Below are 25,902 nucleotides of genomic sequence, written 5' to 3'. Positions count from 1 at the left end.
ATCTATGCAGAGTCGATCGAGTTGACAGCCGAGCAGCGAGTGCCAAGTGGGTCGTCAAGTGCACTGAAAGAATCTCTTAGTGTATCGCAGTTAGTGCATCGTCGAGAGAGTGTGTTGAACTCTGGGAACGACTGAACCGAAGAGTCGGGAGCTGTGCTTTGTGTGTCGTCGAGTGCATCGCGAGTTGTAGCGTGGAGAGTCCCGAAAGTACATGGAGTTCTGAGAACAACCGAGCAGAGTCAGGAGCTGTACTATGGTGCTTTCCAGTAAAGCTTTCTTCACTGTTATAGCCTGATAGTGTGAAGGCTGTGTTGCTGATTGTGTCAGCATGTTTATACTAGTTCTTCAACCACTGTAAAAAAGTGACTTTGGAGCTGACCTGATTAATATTGGCTAAATAAAGTGTGTTTTGATACTTTATTAAGTGCTATCGTCGTTATTCACTCCAAATCCACACGAACCCCATACGAACGTGAAGGAAGAAAATAATGTAACAACTGGTGTCAGAAAAGAAAAATGTAAACACATGTTTTAAAATTGGGTTCAAAAACAAAAAAAATATCACAATTTATCTACAAAAGTCATTCCAATTTGAAATACGACAAAAAAAAAATGACATTTGAAAATGGCAATGGCTTATTAAAACTAAAGAATTGTTATATGCATGGTCACCACAATTTGGCACTTTTTAAAAATTTGGTGACTTTTATTATGGTGGTTATGCTAATGCATAAGTATCCTTTTCTTCTTCTTTAGCTGCAAAAATTCTGTCTGAATTTACAAGAATGATTCAATTTTTCCCCCTTTATTTCAAGAGATTATTTAAATCTTCCCGTTTTTTTATTATAGATATATATTTTTCATTGTAAATATCTTTTATTTTAAATTTGATCAATGATTGGAATTTCATGGTATTAAAATGAAATTGATATTTTTATGTGCAATTGACTAAAGTTAAATGATAATTGTTTTATGCAGTTTTGTTTGTAATTTAAAAGGTCTGAGATATGTAAACATGAATATATAAACTGCAACATAGAACATAGACTAAAGTGAAGTTTTTAATATTGGTAAAAAGTTGAAAAAATATAACTAAAATTTCAACAATTTCTGATTATATACATACCTCTGGTTTCAATATTCAATAGAACAGCTGTGTTTTTGAGTATATACCCGAAAGTAGCGAACATTGCAGGTGTATAGCACTGACATGTTTGAGTACATGAAGATGCATATGCTTTATATTTAATTGTATCTATCAGTCATAAAACTTAAAATGCCTGCCATATAGGTTTTTATTTTTTCTCCCAGAATTTTTCATTGTCTATAAAATGCTTCTTATAATTATTTCTGAACAAAACAGCACCTATAAGCCGTAAAGGTAGCCGAACAAATGTTTTTCACCAATTCGCAAAGTTGCCATTAAAGTTGGTGACTTTTCAGGTGGTGCAGATAATCATCAGGCACCACAATTTCTTTTGAAAAAATTGCTGGTAGAATAATGAAATTGTATATTTGCTATTTTAATGTTCAAGTTTTAATGCTGAAATTAGTTTCTGTAAATTTGTTGGTTCCTGCCCACATGTACACTGAATGTTTCGCATTATGGAACTGAATATTCTACATATACACTGAATATACTATATATATATATATATATATATATATATAAGAAATTTGTCTATAATTGTTTTTGCTATGGGTTTTCTGTAGGTAAACAGTAGTTAAATATGATAAATTGCATGGTTAATCTTTAAATTTTAACTTAAAAGTATTCAGTAAAATGATAGGCATTATTTTATATACATTTAGTTTACTAATACTATAAAATACATAATTATCAATACATAAATAATACATAATTATGTAAAAAATAATACATAATTATCAATAATTGTAAGACATATTTAATGTTAATAAATAAATATCTTGTAATAGGTTGATAAATTTAAATCACTGTATTTTGTTAGAAATGATTATCAATTAACATACAGAATATGATTTGACAAACTTTAAAATTCATAAAGCATATTTAAAATGTTTAAGTTATGTTATTATTTTCTTAGAATATATGTTAGTTTTAGTCCCTCAGGCAGCTAGTTACCATGTGCTTCGCCATATGAGTAAAAATAAATATTCAGAAATTTAGTAATGAAACAAAGTATTATTTGCTGTTAAAATTATCAAAATATAAATACAAAATTATCATTGCATTTAATTACTGCTAATTTCTTTTCAAATTTCATTTACGATTTACAACTTATTTCTGTTTTTGGATAAAAATATTTTATAGAGAGTAAATTTCTTTTTCTTTCTTCTAGAATTTTTTGATATGGCTAGAAAAAGAAAATCTGCTAGAGCCAGGAGTAAAATTTGCATTTGCCACTTCTGGTGATCCTGATTTGGATTATCTGTAAGTTTTTAATATTATACTTGTATTTAATATGTGAGTTTCATTAAATATTTATAATATATAAATATTTATATTTGTGACTTAAATTATTATTTTTTTAAATATAGGTAATTAAACATTTAGAAAAAGTATAAATACTTATATTCTAATCGATTAATTCAACTTTGCTAGAATGTTAAATTGTGTTAGTTTTCTTTGTTGTGTCCACAACAGTTGCAGTGAATCCTGTAAATTTTTATTTTTAGAATTTTAATAAGCCACAGATCTCACAAACGTGAAGAAAAACTATTTTTGACCTTATTTTTTACTTTAAAGATTTAATTTTTTGTTAAAAATCAGTATGCAAATAACGTAGAAATATTTTTGAGAATAAGAATGTAGTGGTATTAATTCTTAAATCCATATATTAATTCCTACATGATTAACAAGAGAAGTTATGATTTTATAAAATAGATCTCGTATTTTAAAACTTAACACTCATGTTCTAAATAATTTAAATATTTTCTCAGTACACATGGCATAAGTAGTCTGTTTTTGCAAAGTGAGTATTTTAGAAATGAAAATAAAATTTATTAACAATTGCTTATTAGCACCTATAGGAAGTAGAAAGAAACCATTAAATAGGATAATTAGCTCTTCTGTCTGCTATATTAAATCAAAATATAATTAAATTCATAATTTTCTCAGTCAGATGTTTCACTCTATGGCCAATGGGAAGGAATCACAGATACTGTCAATTTCAACATCTTATCAGATTAAATTATAATCAGAAAAATGCCCTCATTCATATTTAAAAGCCTTCTTGTCAGTTTAGAAGGCCACATTTAATGTATCCATTATTAAAATTTCTATATGAAAAATGCTCAAATCTTATTTTTTGTGAAACATAAGCTATGAAAATAAGAGTACAGAAATATGTAATAATAAAAATTGTGGGAAGAGATATATAGTCTGAGATAACATTTAGTTAAGTAATTAGTTAATGACATGCTACCCCCTCCCGCCAAATTTGCCATAAAATGGCAAGGAATGGGAGGGTTGCCACATTTGGCGAGAAATCACCCATTTGGCGACAAAATTGGCAATATCCCATGGACGGATGGAGAACCTTCTGGAACGAATTCTTACCGGTTTAGCCCAGAATGTTCCCGATTACAAGCCGAAAGCTATATAAACCCTGCTGGTCCGCAGTCAGTGTGTGTCTCTCATCGAGGGTGTGTGTGCCTCATCTAGCGAGCTGACAGTCAGTCATTGAGCGAGTGTCTCGAAGTGTAGCGCCGATTTGGCGGTCGAGTGCATCGAGAGTCTTTTAGTGCATCGCGAATTAGTGCATCATCGAGTTTTGTCTTAGACTGTGCAATTTAAAATTGCAATTTGTCTTAAACTGTGCAATTTAAAATTTGTCTTAGACTTAGAGAGCTATACTCTTGTGTATCGTCGAATGCATCGTGTAGAGAGTCTCAAGAGTATATGGAGTTCCGAGAATGACCAAACAAAGTCGGAAACTGTACTCGGGTGCTTTGCAGTGAAGCTGTCTCCACCGTTATTGCCTGACAGTGTGAAGGCTGTGTCGCTGATTGTTCCAGCGTGTTTATAGTAGATTTTCGACGACTGTAAAAGGTGTTATTGGAGCTGTCCCTGATTAATATTGGCTAAATAAAGTGTGTTTCAATACTTCATCAAGTGTCGTCATTATTTGCTCCAAATCTACGAACCCCGTATGAACGTGAAGGAAGAAAATAACGTAACTGGTGTCAGAAGAAAAGAAAAACGTAACACTATATTCTCTAAAACGATTTTGAATCAGTATAAACCTTTAAATATAAGGAATAAGCACAGGAAAGTAATCTCTTAATATAAAGAGGTATTAGATGGGTTAGTATGAATGGGACTGTGGCACATATAGTTCAACTATGACAGTTGTGACTGTGAACACAAACACGCTTGTGTCATTCTGACTGATTTATTTATGAACTTGGGAGGATGCGCATGAATCGTGTAGTAGGGACTTTTCTCTGTTCATATTTTTTCCTTGTGGATTTTCACTGCAAGTAACTAAGGAAATATACTGATCATAATTTGAATTAACTATTTGATTACATTTCATTTAATTTTGTGCATTTGTTTATTTATTTTTTTATATATTGGTGAAAATATGAGTGTTTTCAAAACTTAATTTTGCTGTACATACATAATTTTCCGATAAAGTATTACAAATAACTGTTAATTTATAATAATAGTTATTAGAATTATTTAATTATTTAATTTTTTCGTATAATTTTTCATTAATAATAATTATCATTTCAATGAATTCTACTATAATTATTATTATGATTCATTATAATAATTTTATGATCATAACTGATTATTATCATAGTACTATAATTAATAATTATTATGTGTATTTTTTATGTTTTAGGTAAAATATATGTTCATTGATACAGACTGAAAAAAGAAATTTTCCAATAATTACTAATAAAAATTTGATGTGTACACCACATGACTGTCTTGTATAGAATATTAAATTATACACATTTTTCCTCTGCATTTCGTTTAAACTTATTTCCTCGAATTTCATTAGAAATATATTTCTGATTCAATTAAGTCAGATCTCACTTTGCAAAAAGGCAAAAATACACAAAAACTCAAAATATTTATATTAAAAATTGAAAGATATAGAAAAACTTAAAACATTAAATACAGTTAAAACAATTAAAAAAAAATTCCAATTAAAATTACAGTTTCTATGGAAAAACGAGCAATTCAACCAATGGGCTAGAAAGTAGATTTTTCAGTGCACAAAACTGAATGTTTACTTTTGGTCTAAATAAATACTTTTGGTCTAAAGAAATATAGCTGCTGTAGGGTAAAAAATTAGGCTTAGCTGTACTAAACTTTTAAATTGTTGGTAATTCTTCCACTATAACATGCAGGCTAACTCAAGGCATAAAAACCTTAACTGGATGATAAGAGCAACATAATTCAATCATTTTTAAAGCAAAAAATGCACAATTTACCAACATATAAGTATTTAGAAACTGAGCTCCAGGAGTGGAGTAGCAGAGTGAGTATATATGTGTGTGTATATATTTATATACATTTGGTGCAGCCGATTGCCACCAAAAAGGGAGGTGCACAACTGCATGCTATAGAAGTCCTATATATAAAATTTCAACATTCTGAGTCATTTTGAGTTATGTGAGATACATATGTACATACAGATGCCATGGAAAAAATCTCTTCTGAATCCACTTTAATTCATTTTTATAATTTGTTTGGGGAAAAAGAGTCCTTTATTTTGTCCTCACATACAGATATCACACGAAAACATCATTAAATTGAATTTGATAATGGGCAAAACTGATGTTTTCATTAAAATATGGTACCCAGAATGTTTCGTGATTACAGTACTTCCTTTACTTCATTCAAGGAAGTAATAATATGATAATAATTATGTAGTAATAAATGATTATTATAATTATTTAATTAATTATAATGATTATAATAAAAATTGCTATATTTCTTTTTGATTTTTGATTTAAAACCTGTGTACATTATTATACATATATAGGATGGAGGAAAATTTATGTAAGGAAGGAAAAAGAAAAAAATCTTTTATAAAAGATCGCAGTATTGGCAAAAGTCACATTAAATCAACTATGATAAGGGGAAATCCTGCTCATATGGGGTGGAAAACTATTGACCGTTTGACCTTTTTTTTTTTTTTTTTAAATTACAAAAAGAAATCTTCTGCTAAAAAATATAGTTCCATTATTTGTAGTGATTAGTGATTATATTTTTAAAAGTAAGAGATGAAATATGTACTTTTCATTTAGAATTCCTATGTTATGAAAAAAAAAATTTGGTTTGGAGTTGTAAAGTAATGTGAATCTTTACATTTATTTATGCAAATCTGAAACAAAGGTGTGAAAGACAACTAATGATCACATGTCCTGGGTGATTTTCCCCTACACCCTTGTGTTGGCAGTTTTAAGTGTATTGGCAGAATGCCAGCCAAGGTTGTGTTTTGCTATGGTTGAATTATAATTCTTTCATGCAATCTTTTGCATCTGTTATCTAATCTTGCACACAGAGTTACTCTCAGTTTAACGTAAGCCTTTTCTTACAGTGTAGTTTCTTTTATGTCACAGGCTATATTCAATGATTTTACAAACTCGCAATTTCTTTGTGAATCGGAGGTTTATATTAAAAGTTGCTGTATCATGACATTTCTATATAACATTCTTTTTAAATTTCTGGGGAAACTTTTGATTCGCATTGTATATGTAATATTTAAAATTCTTAAACATTTAATGATACAGTCAAAAGTCGTTAATTCGGACACCCATAATCTGGACCTCAAAGCTAAAAACTTTCTGCGCATGCGCCGCATTGGCACATGCGCACAGGCATTTTACGCTTGCGCGTAAGACCTTGACTACTGCGCATATGCGTGTGCACAAGTGCAGAATACGTTTTCGTCTGCGCGTTTAATGTATAACGGACGGTGTAAGCTAAAATTATCTAATTATCTATTTCAGTTAATGTTGATGATTGCGTTGTTCCTTAATCTTCGAATTGGATTCCGCTTATTATTTTTTGCAGACTGTAAGAGCAATTTTATAAAAGTAAACTTGAACTTTCGATTATGTCAAGTAGAATTTCCGATGCTGGAACTTCCAAAGGATCTACAAAATGAAAGTATGTTTCGATGTCCAACAAACAAAAAGTGGAATTGCTTCAAAAAATGGATAAAGACATGAAGAATGTGACAGAGAGGTTAGTGAAAACGAAAAAATTTCGATTGACGAGTTAGTCGGTATTCTCGGCACAGCAATTAACGAGACTTGAACAGCGGAACTTTGTAACCGAACAAGAAATTATGTCTGTTTATAGAATTAAAGAGAAAGTATTATCACATAAAAAATGAAGCAACTTAAACAACTTACATTGAAAGAAATGTTTAATAAAGTAAACAAATAAATATTAAGCTTTTTTTTTTTTTTTTTGTAAATTTTGATACCCTTTAGGTCATAATTGTTCTTTATTTCATAAATTACGGTTTCATATTTTTAATTTTAGAATTTCTGCATGTTATCTTACGAGATTTAAAATAATGATCTATAATCCGGAAAAATCGATAATCCGGAATCGCCGAAGTCCCGACGAGTCCGGATTAACGACTTTTGACTGTATTTAAATACTATTTAAGCATAAGTCTTAAAAATAAAACTACATACATATAATTTAGTATAAGTGAGGTAAATTACCCTACATATAAAATATACGTGTATTTAAGTAACTTCCAATTCACTATAAATGTCCGTTTCACTTTTCAAACTGTTGTCACCAAATGTTAGAGTTATATTAAATGCATTATATTTGAAGAAATTAAATAATGAAAAATTTGCATAAATATATGTATATTTCTCACATTGTGATGAAACAATGGTACATAGAGCCATCAAATTTTCATTGATGTAATCCTTCTGTGAATATGGACATATGGAAGCTCAAATTTGGAATTTGGAATTTGTTTTATTATCGATTTCGTATTTTGTAAAACTTTAACGAATTTTGGATGAACAAACTCAAAGATTTCAAAAAGCGAGCAATGGCAACATTGGACAGAAAAAACATATTTATCTCCAGCGCGTGAGACTCTGTATCGGAAATTCTAAAGATATGCTCAATTTAAAACTATTTTGCGATATTGCTCTTAAACTGAATTTTATGGTTTAAGCGTGAAGAGCATGATATTGAATAAATAAAGGTAAAAGACAATATGTTAAAAACGTCCCTTTGGACGTAATTTAAAATCTGAAAACTGTCAGATTAAAAAAAAAAAAAAATATTATTATCAGTTTTTTTTTGGTACTTCCATGATGTATTTTAAACATGCTCACGTATTTTAAGTGCTTTACACTAACTCTATCTGTATATGGATTTTAGCTTCTTGTTGAATTGCATGCAATTCAACGTGTAGTTCATTTAATAACTGTTAAATTATATATTTAAATATTTATATATTATTTTTCAGTTTGCCTGTTCAATGCGAGCTGTCAAGGATTGATGTTCCTGAATTTATGAAACAATGGATAAATGTGAAAAGAGTAAGCTAATTTAAATAATATTTCTTGGTTTTTATTTTGGAAGTCATTTATCAGATGTATCTATTAGTATGAGTGTTTTATATATTATTATTTTCCCATTAATTTTTGCTAATATAGAGTTTCTAAATTTTGTAAACTGTTATAGGCTAAAAAAAAAAAAAAAAAAAAATTGGAATGTACAGCTTTACTAAATAAAATTCCATTAAAAAGACTGTGAGGATTTTGGTTCCAGTGCAGTTGTTTTTAAAGATATACACATGTTTCTTCTACTTTATGGAAGCAAAAGTACCATTAATATACATGGGAAAGTTTTTTTCAGTATTCCTAGGTCTTAAACACATGTATAAAAACATTAAATCATATTAAATAGTACTTCAGTTCCATTAATCATATTAAACAGTGTTTCAGTTCCTTGAGGAATACTTCAGAGATAGAGTTATTGCTTTGGGCAATTCCAAATTTACCAGAGCGGGCATGTAATGGCCTCCATACTCACCCAATCTTACCTCTTGTGACTACTTTTTGTAAGGCACCTTGAAGGCCACTGTCTTCCAGAAAAATCGTGCAACACTGGACGAGTTTGAAGAGTTGATTTGTGAGGCACATGCATCCATTTCCATTTCCATTGACACACTACAGGAGGCGTGTGAAAATTTAATTTTTTGTTTGTGGCACCTCTGTACTGCAAAAAATGGATATTAAAAAAAGATTATGATGTAATTGCAATGATGGCTTGCAGAGGACATGTTTGTTACTTTTTTCGAGAATGTACTGTGACTGCAGTGACACCTATTGGCAACTTTCGTGACTAAATGTGAAATTTCTTTATCAGATTTTATAGCTGTTCCAATAACTTTTGTTTCATTCTTCTTTTGATCTTTGTTTTTGAGTTATTTTAAAAAGAGGTTCCTTTGTGGGGAACACTGTACATTTGACAACTAAGGTTTACCCATTTTTTTTGTAATATAATTAATTCTTTATAGAAAATAAAAGCAACTTGAAGGGTATCTCAAAATCTGTATGCTTTTCCACAATTAAATCTTAATTTTCGTCTTTAATTATTACAAAAAAAAATAGCTTTTGAATAATATTTTTTCTCTTTTCTCCATTGAAAATTGTGTATAGATTTCTGTCATAAACCTAAAAGTTAACTGATGTAGATTTTTAATATTTAATTAAAATGAGATAATTTTGCATATTTTTGAGTTTCAAAGCATAGACTTATTTATCCTTGGCATCCAAGTTTTAATGCTGCTGTATATCATTATATGTTGTGAACATATCCATTCAGCTAGTATAAAGGGTGGGGGGAGCTGCACAAGATCTGCCTTTTGCTGCCGTCTGATATAATGGTTGATTGTCACATGATTCATGTGCTACAATTGTTGTTTCTGTTTTGAGGAGTTGAAACATTCAGATACGTGTAGTTCATATTCTCCTCTTTCTCCAGATATATATTTTGTCTAGTGGCATATTTTTAGTGTTAAATGTATTCCAAAGATGTGCAAATAATTTGACTTGCTTATTATCCAGTAAGCATAAAACTGTTTCTAAATAGTATGTTTAATTCCAGTTATGGAGAAGCCTTAAGCAGCATTCAGACAACGGTGTAAAGGCCATAAGTGGTTTAAGCCGAGCTGCATTGCCAGTCAACCAGTATGTGCTATGTCACAAAATCTGGTTTAGGGCTTTTGGCATAAAGTTTGAAGTTTTCACTTTTTGCCGACTTGGGATAATCGTTGACCAGTCAGAGCAAAGGCTCAAAACCTGAATGGGAAAACAGAGCGGGAAAGCTGTAGACACAGCCACACATGCACAAATTTAACTTCTCTAATTGGGTGTATCTTAGACCTTGTGTTGCAGGTGTGAACGGAACTCCCACATTTTATTCCTCTGTGACATTTACACCGCCGTCTGAACACAGCCTTGTGTAACAACACATTCATAACATCTGATCTATCTTTTTATGTAACTCCAAATGATTCTCTAATCCAGTACTTCTTAATTTTTTTTTTCATTCAAGACCCCTTTTTATGATCAAGATTTGTTCACAATCCCAAATACAGTCAAAAGTCGTTAATCTGGACTCGTCGGGACTTCGGCGATTCCGAATTATAGATCATAAGTTTAAATCTGGTAAGATGGCATGCAGAAATTATAAAATTAAAAATATGAAACTGTAATTTATGAAATAAAGAACAATTATGATCTAAAAGGTATCAAAATTTACAAAAAAAAAAAAAAACTTAATATTTATTTGTTTACTTTATTAAACATTTCTTTCAATGTAAGTTGTTTAAGTTGCTTCATTTTATGTGATAATACTTTCTCTTTAATTCTATAAACAGACATAATTTCTTGTTCAGTTACAAAGTTCCGCTGTTCAAGTCCTATAATTGCTGTGTTGAGAATAACGACTAATTTGTCAATTGAAATTTTTTCGTTTTCAATAACCTCTGTCACTTTCTTCGCTATCGGAAGCGAATTATAATGACGAGGAATTTGATTTAAATCATATCAAAGATGGAGTACATCGAGATGAAATACTACATTTAGTAAGGAATTATAAGCCAAATAAAATAAAAACATCTGCTCTGAAGATAAGGATAGTGCTGACAGATCAACTTCCAATTCATTGCGCCACGGCATTAAAGATAAACAAAGTTTACATAAACAAACGTTAAAGTTTAGATAAACAAAGGATATGCCTCTATCCATTTTTTGCAGCAATTCCACTTTTTGTTTAATGGACTTCGAAACATACTTTCGCTTTGTAGATCCTTTACATATTAGTAAATATATATCAGAAATTCTATTTGACATAATCGAAAGTTCAAGCTTACTTTTATAAAATTGCTCTAACAGTCTGCAAAAAATAATAAGCCGAATCCAATTCGAAAATTAAGGAACAACGCAATCTGCAACATTAACTGAATTAGAAAATTTTAGCTTAGCTTATACCATGCGTTATACATTAAACGCGCATTCATAAACGTATTTTGCGCACGCGCACACGCGTATTCGCAGCCGTAAAGGTCTTACGCGCATGCGTCAATGCGACGCATGCGCAGAAAGTTTGTAGCCTTGAGGTCCGGATTATGGATCATTCCAGATTATGGGTGTCCGAATTAACGACTTTTGACTGTATTAAATATAAAATAAAGATGCAAAAATAAATATTTTACCTTAAATAATTTATGTATTTGTTGAATGGTGTTGTGTGCGTACAGGTTCATATTAGATTGAATGCCCAAGTCTGATAAAAGGTTAATAAAATTTATTCTTATCAAAAGAATTATAACAGAACACTGGAATTTCCCCAGAGATATTTGTACAAGTGTTCACAATATCATGCAATATAATCAGTATTGTACTTCAAACTGCTAAAAACGTTAAAATACAATGCAATGCAAAGAGAAAGCTAATCTGATCTCATACTGAACTCTAAATAACAACAGCAATTGAACTTAATCAATTAAATTAATTAACATTAATCAAATTAAAGAATTGCAATAACAGTAACTACGCAGAGATATCTCTCTCTGGCTTTAAATAGTTTTTAACCGGCCGCACGAGATAGGTCTAGCATTTTCTGCTTCTCGAGATTTCTGGAAACCAAAAAGAGGGTGGAATAATAATTATAGCTAACACAATGGTCAATTACGTTTATTCAATTTCAATACAAATAAAAGAAATACAGTCAAAAGTCTTTAATCCGTACGTCCATAATCTGGAATGATCTATAATCCGGACCTCTTTCAAGCTTTCTAGAAACTTTCTGCGCATGCGTCAACGCATGCGCATATGCGTTTACACATGTGCATAATACATTTACACATGCACGTTTAATGTATAAAGGATGGTATAAGCTAAGCTAAAATTATCTAATTATCTATTTCAGTTAATGTTGCAATGAAATATCAATTTCACGCTGCTCTGCGAGGGGGGGGGGGCGTCGCAGCGCACAATGAATTGGAAGTTGATCTGTCAGCACTATCCTTATTCAGAGCAGTTGTTTTTATTTTATTTGGCTTATAATTCCTTACTAAATGTAGCATTTCATCTTGATGTACTCCATCTTTGATATGATTTAAATCAAATCCCTTGTCATTATAAATATCACGAATACACATCAAATAGTTTTCTGGTTGCAATTTTCTAATTTTGACTATGCGTAATGTATGCTTTACGCATGTGCACGTTGAAAGAAATGTTTAATAAAGTAAACAAATACATATTAAGCTTTTTTTTGTAAATTTTGATACCCTTTAGATCATAATTGCTCTTTATTTCATAAATTACGGTTCCATATTTTTAATTTTATAATTTCTGCATGCCATCTTACAAGATTTAAATTGATGATCTATAATCCGGAAAAACCGATGATCCGGAATCAGCTAAGTCCCGACGAGTGCGGTTTAAAGACTTTTGACTGTATTCATTTATTCAATGTTAAATGCACATGCTCCTGTATTTTTACACCTCCGGCATAGCTTTCTCTTAAAATTTGTCACGCGCTGCATTGCACAGGGAAATAAAACATTTTTAAATATAATTCTACTAAAAATATCTAACTAAATACAAAATTCATAACAGTATATATATATATATGTAATATATTTAGGAGCAGGAATTTTGATGGCGTAGAAGTGTTGATCCATAATGACTAGGAAATTGTAGGCAAAGACAGATTAAATCTTCAGTTTTATTTTCAGCAACATGTTGCGGCTACACACAAGTCGGCACATTAAATGTGCCTGTTCCAAAGGGCTTACATTTTCGATATATTTGCAGCAAAAAAGAAGAAGTAGACAGACAGCAGTCCAGCTAAGGCAAAGCTTGGAAAGCAAGTGCGTAATGTTCAGGATGAAATCCTAAATCAAACTGAGTTAGTTTTGGTTCTCAAAGCATTTTGATTGGATAGTTAATATTGCTGTAAAATTATTATTGGCTGCTTGAGTTTTAGTTCAGTTTTACATCACCAGAATTGCGTAAGAGTCATATGACATAGATTTTTCTCGAAATGACGCAGTGCAATGCTATTTTTAGAATAGAGAAGGGAAATTAATTTACACTGCTAATTTAATCTTTTACATATTCTTTATTTTTCTTATATATATATATATATATATATAGGAAAAGGTGTTTTGAGATCTGCTTCAAGTATACAAAAATTGATGAAAAAAATCACATTTTAGTGAGCAGGATATGCATGTTTTTTTTTGCTGGATAATAAATTAAATCTTGGTGCAGTATTTGGCACTGTTGGAAGTAAAACATGTTTCTGTGACTGATATTTAGATTTAATAATCATTAAAGCTGAAAAAGTCATTTCACATAAGTATGAAGATGGGGGAAGAACATTTAATGGTATTTCAAATATTGTATGAATTTCAGATCTAGCTAAACTCCAGAATTCGCTCTGGGAATTTGGTGGAAACTCACATTTTGAGTCAGTTGATGGCTGAACATTTCACTGGGGGTTTATATGGCAGGTGATCAATCTCATTAACATCAATCAAGACTGTTTTGAATCTAAGATAATTTTTTGAAATTCAATATAAAGTATTTTCAGAATTTTGTTTTAAGGGTTTTTATAGTGATCTAATAATTTTTGTTATTAAAGTTTTACGACTATTTTTTCTTTTCGATTATAAAATTGTCAATAGTCGAAACCATTATCAAAAGAATATTTTTGTACCCAGTTCTTCCAAATGTCAATCTTTTTAATAAAACTTTCAATTTTATCATTCTCAAATTAAATATATTGCTCTTTTTTCCCTTAAAGAGACAAGCTGAGTTTAGCTTTTGAAAAATGTTTGACAAATAGCACAGCTTTGATAGCCATAAATCACAGTTTTGATAAAGAACAGCAAGATCTGATTTTGATACAATTCAAAATATAAAAATTTTGTCTTTTAATAACAACAATCTTCTTAAACTTCACCCACTTGAAACTAAGGTATAATGATAAATTTTTGTATTTGGAGTCTATTTCTTTACAGAGATTTGACAATAAATGGCTGTTAAGGATGGGTCTTTAAATAAATATTGTAATTTTCACACAGCATCTTGAAGCACATTGTTTAATTTAATTTCTAATTCTCTCCCCTCTGCAAGAGCCTCTCGATTGATCAGCAGTGTGCAAAAGTTATATGATCATAACCAGCAACTTTAATAAATCATTTAAAATTTATATTTTAACCTGTTATCACTTTTACCTATCTACTCCAATGTAATTTTTCATTCTAAACCTCCATTTTTATAAAATTAGTCAACTTTACTATATGTGTCTTTCCCTGTTGTGTGTTCTTCCAAACACAAGGATGAAAAAGACGACAAAATAGCAATTCATTATCGACGTTTTCTTTATAAATTTAGCTGACATATACAAACATATTAGCTATTTTTTAAATATCAATGGTTTTATCCAAGTTAAATATAAATTTTTGGTTTTCTTTAAGTCTTGTAATAAGTTTCTTGAATTGATCGTTGCTGATTTCAGAAATTGTGTTGGTGACAGTATCAACTGACAAAAGGAATTTTCCAATTTCATTCACCATTTTTACTTCCATGAAGTAGTTCTACCATTTTAATGGCAATGGGTAATACAAGATCTTCAGTGGTGTATGACTTTTTATTTTTAGCATTTTTAGAGTTCTTTTGATTAAGAGCCAGTTTAATTCTCTCACTAAATAATATATTTATGTTAATAATTCTATTAAATTTAATTCCAGAGCTTTTGTGAAGTCAGTCCTTATACATGGCCAGATAACTTAACTGCTATGGTCAAGCTTTGTGGTTTAGAACATGTTGGAGAATTACATTCTGGTCTTGGTAAGTAATTTGTTTTTTGGAGTTTCTTAATCAAATTATCTTTGGTTTCTGCTGTGTCTGTAAAAGTTTATTATGTCCATTAAGAGTTCTTTTCAGGCTGTAAAAATCTTTAAAGCAAGCTTTTAAATATGTGTCATGGTGTCAGGTGAAGAAAACACTTTACTGGAAGATAAAGCTGTTATTCACTTTCATTGAATTTATTTTTTCAGAATTTTATCAAATTTTTTAGAAAAGAATCATATTAAATGTTTAAATATAAAATTAGTGGGAAATTTTTTCGTTTATGGTGTCGCACAAAAATCTGTGTTTATTCTAAATATTATGTAATTGACATTTTTACATTTTCGTTTCATGTGTGTGGTGATTAAATGTAATGTATTGCTTTGATAGATATGTTAATTAATGGGTGCTATGTCGTGGAATTTATTTCAGTTTGGCAGAAATGTTTGTGCTTCTAGTGGTATGAAATGAAGGTTATAAAATTGTGTTGTTCTTATGTTGCTTTGAGAGCCTGATATTAAGAAAATAAGCCATAAGACTTGAATTTTATTCTATGGGATACGTTTGATAAAAATTATGGGTACTTATGTACTATGTCGACTACCTTGGCAACATTTGCCGATAAAAATCTTCATTGGTGTTTTTTGGTTTATGTTTATAAATTGTTTTAAAAATAAAAGCCCTAATTATAAAGGGGAACAAAAACTTAAAAAACCATTTTTTGATATCCATTAAAATCCTGAATTATAAAACTTCATATCATGGCCGTTTTTACAAATGCATTCTTTGGGTAAAATTCCAGCCTCTCTTGAAAAATTCTATCGCTTCTTTTTCATTTAACCCTCCGAGCATTACGGGTTTAGCCCTGAAATTTCAAACTTCCTCAAAATGTCATGAATAAGTGGTATTTTCTTGATTTTAATTTACAAATGACTTTCTCATTTTGCACCTTGATTTCTTTTCTTCCAATATACATCCTAACTGAAATCAAATACATTAAAAGCTAGCAGAAATTTTCATGTATAATGAATATAGAAGGCAGCCAGCCGTATACGGAATTTTCTGGCCGTAACGCTGAGAGGCTTAAAGGAAGTTGGAAAATACTGATATCCATTGGGAAAAAATAATCACAAAAAGTTTCACGTGTTTAACCTGGACGTAATAATCTGTGCAAGTGTAGCAAAAAAAAAGGGTGTGGTAATAGCTAGTGCGGGATAATACTCTTTATTTTAGTACCCTCTATAACCTATGTTAGGGTTAACCTGTATAAACTACAAGGATCACCAGTTTTGGCGAGATATCTAGTTAGTTGTCATAGTACGTAAGTATCAAATTATGATGTAGGTAGATGATGTGCTTGAGGAAAAATAACTGTTCATCATTACCGAGATCTTGTTTTTTGATTCCCAACCATATACAGTAGATAGTTTTGCAAGAATGAACTACAGTCAAAAGTCGTTAATTCGGACACCCATAATCCGGACTTCTAAGCTACAAAATTTCTGCGCATGCGTCGCGCGTAAGATCTTTACCGCTGCGAATTTGCGTGTGCGCGTGCGCAAAATACGTTTACGAATGCGCGTTTAATGTATAACGGACAGGATAAGCTAAGCTAAAATTATCTAATTATCTATTTCAGTTAATGTTGCAGATTGCGTTGTTCCTTAATCTTCGAATTGGATCCGGATTATTATTTTTTGCAGACTGTTAGAGCAATTTTATAAAAGTAAGCTTGAACTTTCGATTATGTCAAATAGAATTTCCGATATATATTTACTAATATGTAAAGGATATACAAAGCGAAAGTATCTTTCGGAGTCCATTAAACAAAAAGTAGAATTGTTGCAAAAAATGGATAAAGGCATATCCTTTGTTTATCTAAACTTTAACGTTTGTTTATGTAAACTTTAACGTTTGTTTATCTAAACATTGTTTATCTTTAACACCGGATGCGTGCAATGAATTGGAAGTTGATCCAGCACTATCCTTATCTTAAGAGCAGATGTTTTTATTTTATTTGGCTTATAATTGCTTACTCAATGTAGTATTTCATCTCGATGTGTCTTTGATATGATTTAAATCAAATGCCTCGTCATTATAATTCGCTTCGGATAGCGAAGAAAGTGATAGAGGTTATTGAAAACGAAAAAATTTCAATTGACAAAATAGTCGGTATTCTTGACACAGCAATTATAGGACTTGAACAGCGGAACTTTGTAACTGAACACGAAATTATGTCTGTTTATAGAATTAAAGAGAATGTATTATCACATAAAAAACGAAGCAACTTAAACAACTTACATTGAAAGAAATGTTTAATAAAGTAAACAAATAAATATTAAGCTTTTTTTTTTTTTTTTTTTTTTTGTAAATTTTGATACCCTTTAGATCATAATTGTTCTTTATTTCGTAAATTACGGTTTCATATTTTTAATTTTATAATTTCTGCATGCCATTTTGCCAGATTTAAACTGATGATCTATAATCCGGAAAAAAACGATAATTCGGAATCGCCGAAGTCCCGATGAGTCCGGATTAACGACTTTTGACTGTATTAAAGATCCATATAAGGATAAAAAAGAGCGAAAGCTTATTGGCTCATGGCCTATTTTGTTTTCCTTTGGAATTGAACTCTGTTTCTACTCCATTTCTTTATCTGAGGGCCATGCAAATATATTTTCACACTTGAGCAAAGGATGACAATGGCAGTTTTTTAAAATAAAAATAAGGAATAGGAAAAAGTTGATTATTACTGTGTTTCAAAGAATGAATAAAAATGTAAGAAAATGATAATAAATGTATCATAAAATATATCATTTTTGTCAAAATAATTTTTTTGACCATAAATTTGATGCCTCGTTATGCCACACACCTGCCTCCTGCCTGTGTAACTTACCTCTTAGTACTATGCTTCTATATCTCCTTAACCCCCAGCTGAAAGTGATTATAATTAGGACAATAACTTTATTTTAACATGAATGCCCACAGTTATTTTCATAAATCTTAGGAATATTTTAAGATTTTACAAATATAAGGTTTTACCATAAATGTGGAATCAATCCATGAATTTTGAACTTTTTGTATTATGTTTTGTTTCTAATATTCATATTATTTTTATGAATAATTTGCTGAAAAATAATGCTGTCCGAAAATTCTAACTTAAAGTTTAAACTTTGAATTATGCCAATCAATGCTAGAGTTCTGAATATGAAGGGAAAAAAAAATCAAAGGTACATAAAGTTACTCCCTGTTGGCTGTTCCTGCCAGCACATTTTTCTTTGAAGGTGATTGATGCTGTATGATGCTTTTTGAAGAAAACATTTGTCGTTGAAAAAAAACCTGTGTATATACAGGATATACTGTACAAAAACACCATCCACTAAAATGATAGTCTGAATACATTTCTAGAATCTGAAATATAAATTTGTATTGAAATGTATAGTATAATTTTTATGAAAAGTTACCAACTCATTGGCAACTCTCTAATTAAAAAAAAAAAAAAAAATTCTGTCAGGCTAATTTTATGACTTAACTCTTTCGCACCGAAGTCGTCCAAAATGCCTGACCATTCAAACATCGGCAGGTCACTCAAACGCCTGAATTATTTTCTACCTGGTGCATTCCATCATCACGTTAGTGCATGGCTCATTGCTGTTGGGTGTTGTTAAATGACATGCCAATCATTATTTTGAAGCAACTAAAAGTAGTTTTATTATTTGAATGCGCCTTCCTTCTCCTTAGTTTAGCATCAATGTTTTAGCTATTGATGCCTAAGTTACGAGCCTGTTCTAGAAGCGTAGCTAGGATTTTCAGCACCCGGGGACAACTGAAGAAATTCCGCCTCTTTCTGTGTGCCAAGAATGGGAAACTTTCATTTTAAAGTTTCATAACATCAATTTTGCACCCCCTGGATATTGCTCCCGGGGACAGATGTCCCCACTTGCCCCACCCTAGCTATGCCACTGGCCTGTCCTAAGGGATAATGGCACACAGTGTTGAAAACACATGATGATCCCAAGAGAGTAGTTTTCGCTTTACTTAAATAGGTAATTCTGCTTGGCATTAGGGGAAGAAATCCATTCCAACAAAAATACATACATACAGGCGTTTTATATGTTTGAGTGAAATAGATTTTGGCCGTATTGATGCAAAAGAGTTAAGGGTATTGTTCTATTCATAAATAATAGTAATCAAAAAGCATTTTTTATAAGAAACAAAACATTTTATGAGAAAAGCAAAATTCTGTATGACCTGTATGTTTACATATTTAGAGCTGGTAGATACCGTTCGATGGAAGGATGATAAAATGTAAAGCATGTCATGGTGCGCACATGCATAAGTTGGTTGTTGCCACATGTATACTCAAAAACAGGACAAGAACACAACCTGGGGTTGCAAATAATCAGAAAGTAGCAATTTTTATATAGTTACGTGTTAGTTATTTGTGTCGCTGTTTTATTTTTGGTATACATATACCCAAACTATTGGTGTAAATTTTGAGTGTGAAATTTTTCACAAAGTTGTTGCACAGATCCAAGGCTGTGAAAGTTTTGCAAATTTTCACAGTTTATCCCATGACCTTCTGTGAATTTTGCTTTTTTCATGTTAAAATCCCCTCTCTAATTATAATGACATGAGAAAGAAATTCATCTTTTGTGCAGAGTCAAACCCCCAGGTCCATTCATATATATTTTTCTTAAGTATTTTGAATCTAATGGGCTGAAACTTTTATGAAGCTGAGTGTTTCTTTTGTGATGTTGTAAATATTCCCAGCAGACAAATTAATCTTTTCACTTGGCATTTAAATGATTACTCAGCAAATGTTTTGAATAAACCCAGCATTTATTGCAATTTGCTCATCAATATTTTAAGCATGCATTACCTTACCAATTCATTACTTTTTTTACTTCCTTGTATGAAGTAAAAGAAGTATCGTAATTGCAAAAAATTTTGGATACCATATTATAGTTGAAATATCCATTTTGATCATTCCCTAATCTATTTTGACGATTATTTTACGTGAGGTCTGCATGTGTGCGCAGAACAAGGGATTTTTTTTTTTTTTTGAAATGCATTGTAAAATGAATTTAAAATAGATTAAAAAGGGAATTTTTTTTGTGACATCTGTATGTTCATGTGTGTATATATATATATAGTGTAATGCAAAAATGATTACCTCTGTAATGTTGAAATTTTGTATATGGGACTGCTATACCATTTAGCTGCATACCTCCTTTTTTTTTATTGCATTCAGCAGTACCAAACATGCATATATTTATACATACCGACCCCCTTACCCAGCTTACATTTCACAGCTGTTGGTTATAGTCATATACTTCCAATTACAGAAGTGTTTATTTAAAAAAAAAATATTCAAAGTTTTGGCAATGTCAAATTAAATTAAATAAATAATAATTTTGGACAAGTAACAAAATAACTTTCAGTGTGGTCTTCTTGTCCTTACATTTCGGAAATTTTTAATACTCGTTATAAAAAAGTAAAAATACAAGAAGTATGACTCCTGATGAAAAAAATTGACTGGGGTATTTAATTTTAAAATTTGCTACTTTTGATGCCATTTTCAACTTGAGGAATCAGTTAATTAAATTAGAATATTTTGAGGAAATATGTTTAAATGAAGTGCAGCAAAAAATGTGTATAATTTAATAGGGCATGAAAGGAAGTCATGTGGTGTCCACATGAGACTTTTTTTTAATGAAATCAATTATCCCATATTTTGACTATTTTTGGAATATGGTATTTTAACCACAAACAAGTTTTCATGGGATCTTACAATTTGCAAACTTATTGTACAGAAAGAAGCTTATTACAGCCCTTCACTGCTATTTCATAAAACTTTTAATTTGAATTATGATGTCCTGAATTTTCAGTGTCTTAAAATGTAGCAATCATGATCTGATGCCTTTTCATTTGTATGATCTGGCCAACCAGCAGCCGAGCGGTAATTATGCAAATGCAAGACTTATGGAGCCATCATAAAACACGTACAAGGCTATTACTACTTGGAATCTTTCATATAATATCTAAAGGCTTTGTTTTAGAAGATGTTGCTTATATCTCCACTTCACACATACACACTATTATATCCATCATATTGTTCCTAAAGTGGGACGATCTGCTCCGGAACTGATTCAAAGAAGCAATTCAGTTTAGAGAGCGAATTTACTCCAATTCCAAGAAATAGAGTTATAGCTCTTTTACAGTTCACAAAAATTTGTTCTTGGAAGCATGCCAGGAATAGAGATGTGCCATTCATTCACAAACTGGGCCCACCAGCGGCCGAGCGGTAAAGTCGCTGAACACTGGTAGTTTGGTCTGAGTTTCGAATCCTGTGAACGGGCTGGCTGCATGGGCGTTTTCATGGTTTTCCCCATGTGTGACGTGTATATGAGCCAGTTTCCCTTAGAAAGGTCCTCCAAGAAGGCATCCCTCCCTTTGACAGATAGCCCTCGAGGCTTTGCCAAAATCACATACACACACACACACATTTGTATGATCTCTGTATACAAACTGACAATTTTTTTAAATGGTAAAGATTACTATTCAATGTAGCCAAACAAAAGTCATTTTGCTTCACAAAGGAGAACAACTGAAATAACACATATTAAGAAACAATGCAACTCATACATTCAAAGCGTGATAATAGATTCAAGAAATTTCTGTTTTTCAATAAATAAAACTTGACATATAAATTCAAGTGCCTTTATTAGAAATATAATAATTAAAAAATGCTTGTTTTTCATAATGCAGTTTTATTCTCTATATTGCAGTATTGATGTTTGTACATATTTCCATCGAATTGTATTCTACATTGCGTGGTGAATCATGAGGTTACGTTCAGATTGGGGATCAACTTTTATTATTTGCTGTGATAAGATTTACATCATTCCAGCAGTTTTTTATAGTTGTTCAGCTTTTAATTCTTGTGCATGCATTTCAATATGGTCATCATTATCCAAATTATCCTTTCACTTTTCTCAAGCCCATTGTTTATTTATATTAATACGTGTTTCATTATTTAGTTCATTAATGTTGAATTTATCTAATACAGTAAGACCCCGCTTAACGCGGGGCATACGTTCCATCAAAGTAGAGCGTAATGCGAAACAGCGCTAAGCAAGGCTATCTTAACATGTAAATAATGGGGTTAGGGGAAGACGGATAAAAAATGGTTAGGCATTAAATTTAATAATGTTTTTTAATAAAAATAAAATCAAACATTTATTTCTTACAAAAATAAAAACAATATAAACGCATATACTTTTAAAAACAAATAAAATTCTCAGTCAGATCATTCAGTCTATTCTGGGTTTCCAATTTTCTGCCTTTTTGTCAAGAAGGCATTATGATAGATTGGCTTAATGGCATATTGCGTTCAATTTCGTCGTCAATCCATATAGACAGTCGTTTTCCCATTTCCTCTATAATGTTATTTCTAGAATGGGTAATTCTAGTTGCAGAGCTTGACCTAGTTGCAGTTGCCGATGACGGTATTTTTTCTTTATTCTTAAGAATTGTCCCTATTGTTGAAGTTGCCAAAATCAATGCAGCACTAATTTGAGATTGACGTTCACCAGAATCTAATCTTCTAATCACTTGCATTTGAGTTTCCAGTGAAATGCTTTTTCTGGTTGCTTTCTTTTCTTGTTTTTTATTATCACCCATGATAAAAACTAAAGATCATAATATTTGTCATTGTATTAATCGTTATAGTATTATACAAATTTAAACTTACAATAATGTCAACAAATGTTTCAAATGATAAAAATGCGTCCACAAAGCAAGAAACACTACTACACTGTTACGGATATGTTATTTGGAAACCTAGCGCTGCGCACAATTTCGGAGAATCCCCGGGTTGAAATAAAAGAGCGCTAAACCGAAACAGCGCTAAACGAAACAGCGTTAAGCGGGGTCTTACTGTATACTCAATTATGTTTGTAGAATCTAACTCATTAAAAGCAAGATGATGTTAAGTTTTTACTACGTTGTTAGTGACTCGTGCAAAAATGAATTTCAAAGGTGTGGTATGTTTCCATACGAGATGAGATGAGATGTGGTATGTTTCCACACTGCTGTCCCATTGTTTGCTATCATTTCCTGTCATGCTTTACCTATATATTTTTGATAACATTTGTGATGCTGCGAAGACTTGAAAGGTTCTGTTGAATTAGGCTTATTTTTCTTATGTGGCGATAGTTAGAGCATGAAAGGTTCAAGTATGGGTACATTTGTATACAGCAAGGAACCCCATAAAAAATTGCAATATGTGTTGTATCTTATAACTTTAAAACTGCATAAAAATAATTAGCTCCAAAACAGATTTTATTATATAAAGGGACAAAACATGGTCATCTATATACAGTCAAAAGTCGTTAATCTGGACTTGTCGGGACTTCGGCGATTCCGGATTATCGATTTTTCCGGATTATAGATCATCAGTTTAAATCTGGTAAGATGGCATGCAGAAATTATAAAATTAAAAATATGAAACCATAATTTATGAAATAAAGAGCAATTATGATCTAAAGGGTATCAAAATTTACAAAAAAAAAAAAAAAAAAAAAAAAAAGCTTAATATTTATTTATTTACTTTATTTAACTAATGATGAGGAATTTGATTTAAATCATATCAAAGACGGAGTACATCGAGATGAAATACAACATTTAGTAAGGAATTATAAAGCCAAATAAAATTAAAACATCTGCCTTGAAGATAAGGATAGTGCTGACAGATCAACTTCCAATTCATTGCGCGCCGCGGCGTTTCCCCCCCCCCCCTCCTGCCGCAGAGCAGCATGAAATTGATAAACGGATTTCGGAATGGTTAGATAAACAAAGGATATGCCTTTATCCATTTTTTGCAGCAATTCCACTTTTTGTTTAATGGACTTCGAAACGTACTTTCGCTTTGTAGATCCTTTACATATTAGTAAATATGTTTCAGAAATTCTCTTTGACATAATCGAAAGTTCAAGCTTACTTTTATAAAATTGCTCTAACAGTCTGCAAAAAATAATAAGCCGGATCCAGTTCGAAGATTAAGGAACAACGCAATCTGCAACATTAACTGATTAGATAATTTTAGCTTAGCTTATACTGTCCGTTATATATTATACGCACATTGATAAATGTGTTTTGTGCATGCGCATGCGCATATTCGCAGCCGTAAAGATTTTATGCGCTTGCATCATGCGCAGAAAGTTTGTAGCTTTGAGGTCGGGAGTATAGATCATTCCGGATTATGGGTGTCCGAATTAACGACTTTTGACTGTATTAAAAAATAAGGTTTTATATTGAATTTGTGAAATTTATTTTATTTTGTTCAATTAAAAATTAGTTTGTAATAAAATGAAATTTTAAATCAGATAATAATGAATTTGGACTGGTAGAAACCTTACTGTACTAGGTTTTGCTGTATTATTATTATGTTTTCACCAAAGTTGAGAGAAGCAGTATGGGGTGGATGCTTCTTCATGTATAAATGTCACAAAATCCATAGCTTGCTTTCCTTCCAGGTTAAAATTAATTTTATTTAAGGTTAAAATTAATTTTATTTATTAAGAGGTCAGCATCTTGCTGAGTTTTAAGAGTGATAGATCAAAATTAAAGCACTCTATCGATCGTTCGAAGTGCAGTACGATTGCAATTAAATCTATGTAATTAAAATGCAATTTAAAATAATTTAAATAATTTAAAATACAATTAAGTAGACATAATTGCAATTAAATATTTATGCAAAATTTCTTTATCATGTATCATTTCGTGAGATTGTGTGCTAATTGCAGTGCCATTTTTTTTTTAATTCTTTGGAATGGAATTTTTAAAATTTGTAATTTTTTACATAAAATTGTTTTAAATTAAATTTTTTTTTTGTTCTTTAGTATATAAATTTGATAAATATTTACTACCTTTTAGCTCATATTGCATTTGTATAGTAGTAAAAGCCAGAGCATGCAATATGAGCTACCTTTTAGTTGCAATATGAGCAATATATGAAAAATGCAAATATTGCATTTGTACAGTAGTTAAAGCATTCAACTAAATGGAAAGCTTCAGTAACTGGACTATTTTAGAATTTAAAGTTCTTTCCTCCTTTTTTTAACTGAAAAATTATGCAAATGCAAGACTTATGGAGCCATCATAAAACACGTACAAGGCTATTACTACTTGGAATCCTTCATATAATATCTAAAGGCTTTATTTTAGAAGATGTTGCTTATATCTCCACTTCACACATACACACTATTATATCCATCATATTGTTCCTAAAGTTGGGCGATCTGCTCTGGAACTGATTCAAAGAAGCAACTCAGTTTAGTGAGCGAATTTACTCCAATTCCAAGAAATAGAGTTATAGCTCTTTTACAGTTCACAAAAATTTGTTCTTGGAAGCATGCCAGGAATAGAGATGTGCTATTCATTCACAAACTCGGCCCACCAGCGGCAGAGCGGTAAAGTCGCTGAACACTGGTAGTTCGGTCTGAGGTTCGAATCCTGCGAACGGGCTGGCTGCAT

At 31.1% G+C, this 25,902-nt stretch overlaps 1 protein-coding gene across 1 annotated transcript in view; it reads left to right on the top strand.

The window, feature by feature from the left end:
• The window catches only part of LOC118205503 (ERI1 exoribonuclease 3-like), a 47,799-nt gene that overhangs the window by 12,921 nt on the left and 8,976 nt on the right, over window positions 1–25,902 (top strand). The window contains exons 4-6 of the mRNA XM_035377791.2: window positions 2,322–2,413; window positions 8,454–8,526; window positions 15,264–15,363. Coding sequence (XP_035233682.1) covers window positions 2,322–2,413; window positions 8,454–8,526; window positions 15,264–15,363 — 265 coding nt within the window. The remainder of the gene's footprint in view (window positions 1–2,321; window positions 2,414–8,453; window positions 8,527–15,263; window positions 15,364–25,902) is intronic.

The sequence above is a fragment of the Stegodyphus dumicola genome, chromosome 2 (genome assembly GCF_044657685.1).
Source record: "Stegodyphus dumicola isolate Sdum_Otavi_A_Nest chromosome 2, ASM4465768v1".
NCBI classification, from domain to species: domain Eukaryota; kingdom Metazoa; phylum Arthropoda; class Arachnida; order Araneae; family Eresidae; genus Stegodyphus; species Stegodyphus dumicola.
Note: the sequence above shows the minus strand (reverse complement) of the source record. Positions and strands in the feature narration are given on the sequence as shown.